At 35.8% G+C, this 10,035-nt stretch overlaps 2 protein-coding genes across 2 annotated transcripts; one reads left to right on the forward strand and one right to left on the reverse strand.

Moving 5' to 3' along the window:
• Positions 1-737: 737 nt before the first annotated feature.
• Positions 738-3,739, reverse strand: LOC144558264 (F-box/FBD/LRR-repeat protein At1g13570-like). Its single transcript, XM_078307070.1, has 4 exons — positions 3,438-3,739; positions 1,540-2,363; positions 1,293-1,448; positions 738-1,192 (listed from the first exon to the last, which is right to left on the reverse strand). Exons 2-4 carry the CDS (start codon positions 2,359-2,361, stop codon positions 902-904), a joined length of 1,269 nt encoding a protein of 422 aa, XP_078163196.1. The 5' UTR covers positions 2,362-2,363; positions 3,438-3,739; the 3' UTR covers positions 738-901.
• A 1,370-nt stretch (positions 3,740-5,109) lies between these two features.
• Positions 5,110-9,546, forward strand: LOC144558298 (protein FAR1-RELATED SEQUENCE 5-like). Its single transcript, XM_078307113.1, has 4 exons — positions 5,110-5,356; positions 6,112-6,197; positions 6,618-6,720; positions 7,630-9,546. Exons 2-4 carry the CDS (start codon positions 6,124-6,126, stop codon positions 9,382-9,384), a joined length of 1,932 nt encoding a protein of 643 aa, XP_078163239.1. The 5' UTR covers positions 5,110-5,356; positions 6,112-6,123; the 3' UTR covers positions 9,385-9,546.
• The last annotated feature ends 489 nt before the right edge of the window (positions 9,547-10,035 follow it).

Below are 10,035 nucleotides of genomic sequence, written 5' to 3' on the forward strand. Positions count from 1 at the left end.
AGCCTTTAATAGCTCAAGAACAAGTCTTTAGTAGAGCTTATCAAAGGTATTGTCCTCTAGTGTATATGGCTTGAGAGAAATATAATTTATTTTCAAAATGGTTCTATTCCATCTTTGCAGGTGATGGGTTCTAAAATTATCTCTTTTAGTTACCTTTTAATGTAAAACATTGTATGATGGTTATTTCTTACTTCTATCTTTAATTATGTCCTTAAATACTATTGACATTTTCTGTCATGACATATTCCCATTAGAGGAAGAGGTGGTTTTATCAGAGGAGGATACCATCGAGATGGATTCAATAGAAGATGTAACCCCTATGCTTGGGTTAGAGCTCCCAAATAGGCGGTTGAGCTGATGTTACATGATGGTTTGTTTAGCATACTTAGTATCTATTTGGTTATCTTTGTGTTAGATTTTTGGCTGATTTGTTGTGTACCAACATGTGTTTGGTTCAGCCTAGATGAAGCTTTGTGGTACTGCTTTCCATTTGTGTACTGGTTTGTTCTAGTTTTTGTAACTGTGTTAGTTCCAGTTTGTTGAAACTGCAAACCGTAAGACAATTTGATTTCTTTAGTTCCAATTTGTTAGAACGGGTAATAGTAAGACAATTTTATTTCTAATGAAATCGGTGGAAAAAATCCACTTTTTCAAAATAAAAGAAAAAAAAACACGCTGGAAGAGTGTCGAATAAAACTTTACTAGATGTTGAAGTTTGTTATCAAATGGCAAACATGCACCAACATAACCTTGAAGTTCATATTCAGTATTATACTATTACTTCAGTAAAAGAGTGGATTTAAAATACACACCAACATAACCTTGCAGTTAATAGGTTAGTATAAACTAAAATGAAAATGAGAAAGAACATTAACAATTTTAACAAGAATCAGGTCTAAGATTAGATCATATTGATTACAGCCTTGTTTGAGAGCCGAGGAAGCTTGAGCAATTCCAATAAAAACTTTGTACCGACATGCATACCCTCTATTTCAGCTATGTTCTTCATTCTAACCTCTTCCAGTATTGGTGCGCTCCTCAAAACAAACTTAACGAAGGCAACAATACAGTGCAAATCAAGAAGTTCACCTCCAATTTTAACTGTTTGGAGCTGATTTAGCTGACACTCTATAGCTCCTGCTTCCTCCCAATGACTTGTGTACGGAGGACCATTATTCTCTTCATTGTTAAGCTATCAAGAAGTTATATATTGAAAAAGATATGTCAAGATATGCAAATTCAAGCCAGGAATTCTCAAAGCATAGAAAAAAGAATAGGACCAAGGGGCATACCTCAATATAGAGGTTGCGTAATTTCGGTGCACTTCGTAATAAACAAAGTACAACATCAATATGCTCTGAAAATGCACAGTCAATCTCAATCACCAACTCAGTTAAATAACTGATGTTTACTGGAAGTTGCGCAGGTACTCCTCCACTTCCCAGGTACTTGACAAGAGAAGTTTAAAATCTTTTAGGACATGTAAATTAAAGATTAAACAAAAGAAAAAGTAAGGGTGACAAGATGTGAAAATCATACCCGGACAAAATTCCAGTACATATGGAGTTTTTGGATTTCAGGCAAGTAACACATAAGCCGGCTGATGTTATTCTTATATTTACTCTGAACTTCACTCAGAAAGCCTTCAGTGAGTGAAGCAAACAGAGTGACTAGTTTTGGAGTTTCTAAGTGAAGTTCTTTGAACTCAGCAATAATTTTCAATTCAAGGAGATTTGGTGAACGAATGGTAAGATCATCAAACATTTGGTCGGTGACAAGTAAGAAATGCGTCAATAGAGGACATCCCGAAACCAACCTCTCTATTTCAGTCCCTTCATGCCCTATGTTTTCAAACTTCAGAGTATGTACCCACTTAAAACCATGAAAATTCTTGGGCATATTATTAATCTTGCAACCTCTCAGATGTAGAGCCTCAAGGTCCGGCAATGAAAAGATACGAGATGGGATGTCAAGTGGTGCATAACCCAAATTTAAAACAAGCTCATGAACATGCTTTCTTAATAAAGTGTTGATCCATACATCTAGATCTTCTTCGATGCTAAACCGATGACGCCTTTCAGCAACCACAAGTTCAAATTTGTCAATAGAATCTGTGTGGCTAAACAGTAAGTGGTCCACCAATTCAATGAGCTCGGTAAGAGATTGCACGCCAAGTTCTTCCTCATGGATTATAAGCGATGGAATACCAAACCATGTTTGCCTCCACCTTTTTGATAATACGCTAGTCCTGACTGCCTCTTTTAGCGGCACAAGTGCCAAAATTTTCACTTTTACAGGCTCAGGAAGGTTACTAAGAAAGTCAATACCAGAACCAGAGGCCTGAAATCGACGTGCTGCCATTACTTGCCAGCAAAACAAGGGATCCAATATTAGTATCCATTATAAAGAGAACGCTCATTAAAATAACAACACAGAAAGATAACATAATCGAAGGCAAACAATGCATACCTAAAATTAACCTGAACACTTCAAAAAAATTAGTAAGCTAAAGTTGACCGTTTTAATTCAAATCGATAGATTTGAATTAAACTAACAAACTACCTTGATAAGTTTAACCCATGCTACCTTTACTCCAAAAATATAGGTGACTTTTTCATATTAATCTTTGTGTGGATTTTCATAGCTAGAATAGATGACTGTGAATAGAAGCATTCATTATAAAATATAGGTCGTCCAGAGTAAATAACGTCCTTTTTCATATTAAAAAAAAAAATCAATTTGACTACTGATGTGATGTGAGCTAATCGAAAATAACCTAATCCTATACTACTATATTTGCTACAAGGACATGGGGCCTACCAGTGTAGTACTTAATTTGTTGATTCACGGGGAACAGTAGAGATTATCAGCTTGCACAAATTCAATTACGTACCAACTCTAAATTATAAGAATTAACATCTAAGCTAGAGACTAAAAATAAATTAAATAAAATCTAAATTTGGGAAGTATCGAAGGTATAGAGATTCTAGTCCTAATGGATTCACCGCAATGCCAAAACATATTACAATACTCATATTTTCCATGGCATTTATGCCTGTTGAGGGGACCTTATCCTACGGTATATACAATTCAGTTCAATAGCAATGAATCATGCTTATGCTAGTTGACCTCGTACTTTCGTGATTTCCCATTTTAACCTAAACCCATTAATTTATATGACAGTCATGATCTCCACAAGAACAATCGCATCTCTTTCTAGTGATTCCATGCACCAATCACACAATGGCATAAATCAATTTTCATACATAAATCAGTTCTCATAATACATAAATTCTTATGCACAAATCCATTTATTGTAACACTACCTATTCTTGTACACAAATAAATATTCGTGCACAAATTCATTCATTTTTTGCAAGTTATAACATATATCAACTCTCATGCATATATTTAAGTTATAAGAGAAGTCCAATTACCTTATTTTTCAACAAGAACAATCAGCAAATTCGATGAAATCAATTCTCCGGAGAAAAGCCAACCTGAGAAAACCCATTTAAAGGGATGAAGAAAGGCTTACAGATGAATAAGTTTGGGGACTTAATATGTGTATTAAACGGAGAAGAAAGGGAAGACCATCAGCTACATTTTTTTTTCTCCTCGGTTTGCTCTTTCTAATGGTGTAGTACCGATGGAAGAGAGACACCGGCGTTAGGGTTTTATCAGCTCCTTTTTTTTCTGTTTTTTTTTTGTTCTTTCTTTTTTCTTGGAAAAGGAAATAAGGACGGGAAGTGGGAGTCGAATCCTCGGTAGTGACTCAAATTTGAGTTTTGATCGTCAGAAAACCGAGTCAATCCCATCCGGTCCAGTCCGGTCCGGAGTGGATCTTTAATATTCGTGTCGTAACAGATTCGACGGTCCAGATCGAATATAAAATTTGAGTTACTTTAGGTTATATGAATGCGGGAAGTGCAATGATCAGTGAGACAGTGAGGCTCCGTTTTTTTTTAATATCTAATATTAAATAAAAATAATATAAATGTTTAAATATTCGGAAGAATTTGGAAAATGTCATGACTGCCGAAAATTTTAGGAGCCGAGAAAAGAATTGGGCCGCTGAAATTTTCAGCAGCCGAATAATATAAACTTTTCACTCGAATTATGTGGTTTTTATATTTATGGTTTTTTTATTTAATTAGAAATTTTTATGATTGTTTTCTATTAAAACATTAGAAATATTTTATTTCTTCAAAAATAGATGAAATACTATATAATTTGATTTATTAGAAAGACTGCAGTAAATAATTCGGATTAATATTTTCATGCCGTAGTTTTTGCAGTTGTAAGAAAAATTAAAATATTTCTTTGTATGTTATTGGAAAAAAATGTTTCGAATCTGAATTATTGACCCCAATTCAAAAGTCACTTCTGAGTAAATAAATAAAATATTATGGTTTTTCTAGTACATTTAAATTCTAAAATATTATATTTATTTTGAAAAAAAATGAAAAGAAATCATTTTGTCCGACCTAAGTCAGAGAAAACTTTTGTTTTTCTGAAAATAAAAAAATCACAATATTTTTTGTATTTATTTAGAAGTGTATTTATTCTGTATTCACAATATTTTCTGTTATTATTGAAGTTTATTTATTAACAACAAAATGCAATATTTTTCAAAATTTTATAAAAACATTAACTAACAAAAAAAACAGAAAAAATCCGACATGAGAATTCTCATGACGAATTCATTGTTATGTATAATTTAAGGTAACAAAATATTTCTTTTCGATCAGAATCCACGTTCATATTAACGAGGCTCCGACCCTGCATTTCGGATTCGATTCCTCTCAGGTACTGTAGAAGTTACCTTCACTTTACGGTTTAAGATTAAATCTCAATCAGTTTGGGATTTGAGCTAGTGCAGGGGACAGTATAATTGGGCTTTTGAGATTCGTTCCAAGTTAAAAAGAACGGTCTAGATCTATAAATTGTAAAAGATTCCCTTATCAGGTAATGGAGAGGATGTGAAATCCTGCATTTCAGGAAAGCTTCTGAGGATCCGAACCGTGTATTAATTCGATTCTGATCGGATGGTCCGGATCTAAACTCAGACATGACCGGATGCATAGCGACCCGCTGTGCGCAGATACGAGGATCCTTTCTTCAACCCGCCTCCCCAGCTTGCTCTTCCTTTCCCTCGCACCTGCCTTTCTTCATTCCTCAGCCTTCCCAAGGTAAATCTCAGCAAACGAAGAACTCTCTCCTCTTCTTCTACCAAATCTGCTCCGACTACAGTGTTATCTCCCTCAGTGGACCCACCACGAGATCGGTTGGCCCCGCAGTGTACTTTTAGAGTTTTAGTACCAATATCGACGCCTTTTACTAATTCTCCATCTCGGTACTTTTTTGCAGTTGTTTGGGTTTTGTTTTCTTTATGGAATTTTATCAATTTTGGATGCTCCGTACTGGGTACAGTTAGGTCAGGGATTACTCGTGGATAGATTAAGGGGATGTCAGTGTAGCAGTTATTGTTAAAATTAAGCTGAAAGTGCTAAGTGATTGTCTTATTTGCTGTTAGAAATCTAATTTCTTGTTAAATTAGTATTGTTAGTGCTATAGTTAAGCAGTATGCCAGAATTTGTACCATACTGGGTTTAGTTAAGCAGAATGCCAGAATTTGTGGACTTCAGAATGTTGACAATATCTTTTTTTCTATATAAAATGAAGGTTCCTATGAAAGTTTTTTCAGAAAAATGAAACAAAACAAGGTTGGATGACCTCATTTTGCTGCATTATTTCTTATTACTGGACTTTAGATTACTTAAAATTAAATTAGTTTTTGAAATCTAAATGAAGAGCTTTCTCCTAGTACTTCTGTTCATTATTTTTATTTATCAACCTCTCTTATCTATTGCTCCCTGTTCGTTTGCATCTATCTAGATTAGGTGGTTTAGCTAGATCTATAAGAAAAGTTTGATTTACAGTAATAATTTGTTTAGTGATAAAGTTCATTATTTGTATTTATCAACCTCTCTTATCTATTGCTCCCTGTTCGTTTGCGTCTATCTAGATTAGGTGGTTTAGCCTGATCTATAGGAAAAGTTTGATTTACAGTAATAATTTGTTTAGTGATAAATGCTCGCTGAAAACTAGGTAAATGAAAGCATGGAGACAGAACAAGAAATGGACCAAGGTGACCAGCAAACACCCCGTGGTAATGGCATCAATGGGCCCACCAAGTAAGAAAAAAGAAACTCTATTGTTATGATTTTTTCTTTATTGATCATTTTGAGGTTTTAGTAATATTCGTCTTGTAGAATTCCACAAGTCATATAGAGAAACTTTTGTTTGAATTTTAGGTGGTTCTTATTGTTCACTATTTAAACCCAGCCGATAATGCGTTTAAATTATTTGAGGTTGAATTTTATCAAGTCAAGGTTTACATGAGTCTTAATTGATATTCAGAATAAGGGTTAATTTGAGGTGTTAGTAAATTAGTCTTGTTGACTCGGCTGTGCAGTTGAGATTTTTAAAGCTTACTAGGGTTGGAGTTGTGCGAAAATTCTAAAACAGAAAAAAAATTATTGCGCCTGTCTATTGCATAAGTTGCTTGGATGTATAAACAATAGTTTTCTCTAATCTTCTTTTTGTTTGTTTAGATGCCGTCAGTGTGGGTTGAGCTCAATACTTACATCACATATGCGCAGTGGCCCAGAGGGAAGGAGAACACTTTGCAATGCTTGTGGAATTGCATGGAGAAAGGTATTCTTTTGTGCTCATGTGCATGCATGGACATGTTCACAGCATTTTTCTCTGCATTATTTTACCGTAGTTGAGTTCCTTGCTATCCTACATCTATTGTACTTGCACTGAGTGGTTCATACAACCGGCATTTCTCTACTGTGCTTCCGTCTTGTACCAGTACATATGTGTAGTGGAGCCTTAAGCTGCAAACTATCTGTACTGGATGCTGTGGTACCAGTACATGCTGCACAGCGCATTTCTTACCTGGAAGAAATTATGTTTATTTGACAATTTTATGTTTTGTTGGAGAATAGGGATTTATTTATCTTTCTTTAATCTTGCCACATCTTTACCATACCATTTTTTTTAGCAAACAAGAAACAACTTGGAAGCTATTTTTCTATTATCTCAGTTGCATATTCCAACAAATAGTAATGGTTTTGTTTTCAATTACATAATAGCTTATTCATCAGTTGCATAATAGCTTCTCAAATTTGCTAGTTATTTATCATTTTTTTTTCTCATATATGTTTTTGTATTAAGAAATACTGCATAATTTTTTATCATGTTTTCCATTTTGAATTTGTAAATTAAAAATAAAAAAATTCACCAAGTTTGGAAAAGCATAATTCTTCTTTTTAATGCTATTTTATATCAAAATTGACAAATTACGCCCTAGATAAAAGGCAACTTTTTTAAAGGATGGAGTGAGCTTATTCCATTGTTTTGAAGGAAGAGGCCAAGTTCATTTCTTATAAGGTGTAACTGTAGAACTATCTCTAACAGAATCAATGCCAGAACCTATCAAAAACTTAATCCTGGGTACTTTTTTTCATGAATGCTATTGGAGTTGGAGAAAGTGACTGTAAATTTGTATTTTCTATTTTTCAATATCCAGTAGTATTAACTGCATATTATAATATGCAGGGAAAGCTAAGAAAACTTGTAGCTTATGAGAATGCTCCTCGGGATCCTGAAAGTTTAAGACCGATCCCACCTGAAATCGACATGGAATTTGAAAATGAGGATAAGGCATATGAATTCTACAACAAATATGCCGGTTTGACCGGGTTTAGCGTGCGCAAGGGCTGGATTGGTAAAACCTCTGCCAAGATGATTCGATCCGTAACCTTAGTCTGTTCTCGGGAGGGTTTTAAGAAGGACAAAAAGGGCTATGGAGAGGTGAAGCGCCCAAAACCCGATACCCGTATTGGTTGCCTTGCCCGCTTAACTATAAAGCGGACATCCAGTGGCACGTACTGTGTGAAGGAGTTTATAGCAGAGCACAACCATCCACTTGCACCATCTTCCGCTGTGCATTTGCTAAGGTCCCAACGAGTGCTCTCTAACGGGGGTAATGCTCTTGCAATCGATGCATATGATGAACCAGCCGAGTATACGAGAAACCTCAATTTTTTTTCACCAAGCTACCGCATCTCTCTTCGGTCGAAGCGGACCAGGGATATGCAATCAGGTGATGCTGAAGCTATCATGAACTATCTACAAAGTATGCGATGTAATGACCCGTCATTCTTCAGTGCATTTCAACTCGATGAAGATGACAAACTGACGAATGTGTTATGGGTCGATGCAAAATCGATTCAGAATTTCAAATATTTTGGTGATGTGGTTTGTTTGGACACAAGCTACAAGTCAAATGGATACAGCCGGCCATTTGTGCCCTTTCTTGGGTTGAACCACCACAGGCAAGTTATTATATTCGGTGCCGCATTGTTGTACGATGAGACAGCAGAGTCTTTTGGATGGCTGTTGGAGACATTTAAGATCGCAATGCATGGGGACAAACCAAAAGTAATTGTAACGGACCGAGCTATGGAAATAAGCGATGCAGTTAGTGCAGTGTGGCCTGATACATGTCACCTTGTGTGCCCATGGCAGGTGCACCAAAGCATGGTTAAGAGCCTTGGTAGCATTATTCAGAGTAATCGAGGATTTCTAAAGGAATTTACCAGGTGCATTTATGATATAGAAAACGAGCATGAATTCCTCTCCGCGTGGCGTGAAATGCTAGAAAGGTTTAACCTCATGGCAAATGAGTGGCTTTCGGATCTTTTCATTGAGAGAGAAAGGTGGGCCCAGGGTTACGTCCGGCATATATTTTGTGCAGATATAACAAGTGGTTTGCGAACCTGCAGCTTGACCAACTTTCTAAAGAGGTATCTATGTGTACAAACCGACTTGCTTGCCTTTTTCAAACACTACGAACAGATGCTGGATGAGCAGAGATTTCTGGAACTGCAAGCTGACTTCAGAGCAACTCAGAGTGTAGTGCGGGTCCCACCCTCAAAGATGCTCAGGCAGGCAGCAGAGCTGTACACACCAGCAGTTTTTGAGATATTTAAGAGGGAGTTTGAGATATTCCTGGATTGCATGCTTTATAACTCGATGGAATCTGGGTCTGTTTCAGAATATCGTATAGTTGAGGGTTCTAATTGTAAAGAACACTATGTAAGGGTGGATTCATCTGATTGGTCGGTTGTGTGTAGCTGTAGGAAGTTTGAGTTTGTCGGGATCCAATGTGGCCATGTGTTGAAGGTGTTAGATGTGCGCAATGTAAAAGAGGTACCAGAGAGGTACTATTTGAAGAGGTGGAGAAGAGATGCCAAGTCCGAAGCTGCTGCTAAGCATTTAGGGGATCAATTAACAGTATTTAAAGGATGAATTGAGTTAGAAATTAGGAAGTTTACAACAGCTACTAGGAGATTGTATTGGGTTGTAATTATTGCTATCGGAAGATGGTAGTGTTTGATGATGTTGCTTTTTGTCTGTTGGAGTAGAGAACAGTTTTATCAAATTAATTAACATGTAGGTTGCTTCTTAGAATGTATCAATTTGTTTCGTTTATTTGTTCTATTTAGTACAACATAGTTTTATTTGATTGTTTATATTTTCGTATTGAGGAAAATTAACAGTCGTTCAGAAATCAAATACAGATTAAATACTGTCCAAATTACTATTTAAAAACAATTGTTCGGTTCCAATAAGCAAACTGGAAATATCACTAAAATAGATTAGTGTAAGAGAGTGACTTGATTATCTCTTTGTATTTGTAAAGACTTTTTGATACAGTAAAGTTGCGTTGTGTACTCCTGTGGTTTTTTTTCAAAAGGGTTTCCACGTAAATTTTGTGTCTCTCTTTTATTTTTTGTGTTTGATTGCTTGCTTGAGTTGGTTTCTTGTTTAACAATCATATTTCTCCATTTGGTTGGATATTGGTGTATGTCTGCAAGGTGTTTGACAAAATTAATCCTTGAGCACTTCTGCATTTGAACTCCAACAATTGGTATCAGAGCACATTGGGCTTTGGCAACG

Source organism: Carex rostrata, chromosome 8 (assembly GCF_964058835.1).
Source record: "Carex rostrata chromosome 8, lpCarRost1.2, whole genome shotgun sequence".
Taxonomy (NCBI): Eukaryota; Viridiplantae; Streptophyta; class Magnoliopsida; order Poales; family Cyperaceae; genus Carex; species Carex rostrata.

Excerpts from the sequence above, each read along its gene's own strand:
- LOC144558298 (XM_078307113.1), top strand. The coding sequence starts at position 6,124 with ATGGAGACAGAACAAGAAATGGACCAAGGTGACCAGCAAACACCCCGT. Across the intron at positions 6,198-6,617 it reads GGCATCAATGGGCCCACCAA|ATGCCGTCAGTGTGGGTTGA; the intron begins GTAAGAAAAAAG and ends TTGTTTGTTTAG. Across the intron at positions 6,721-7,629 it reads GTGGAATTGCATGGAGAAAG|GGAAAGCTAAGAAAACTTGT; the intron begins GTATTCTTTTGT and ends TATAATATGCAG.
- LOC144558264 (XM_078307070.1), bottom strand. The coding sequence starts at position 2,361 with ATGGCAGCACGTCGATTTCAGGCCTCTGGTTCTGGTATTGACTTTCTT. Across the intron at positions 1,449-1,539 it reads TGTACTGGAATTTTGTCCGG|TACCTGGGAAGTGGAGGAGT; the intron begins GTATGATTTTCA and ends TCTCTTGTCAAG. Across the intron at positions 1,193-1,292 it reads TACGCAACCTCTATATTGAG|CTTAACAATGAAGAGAATAA; the intron begins GTATGCCCCTTG and ends ACTTCTTGATAG.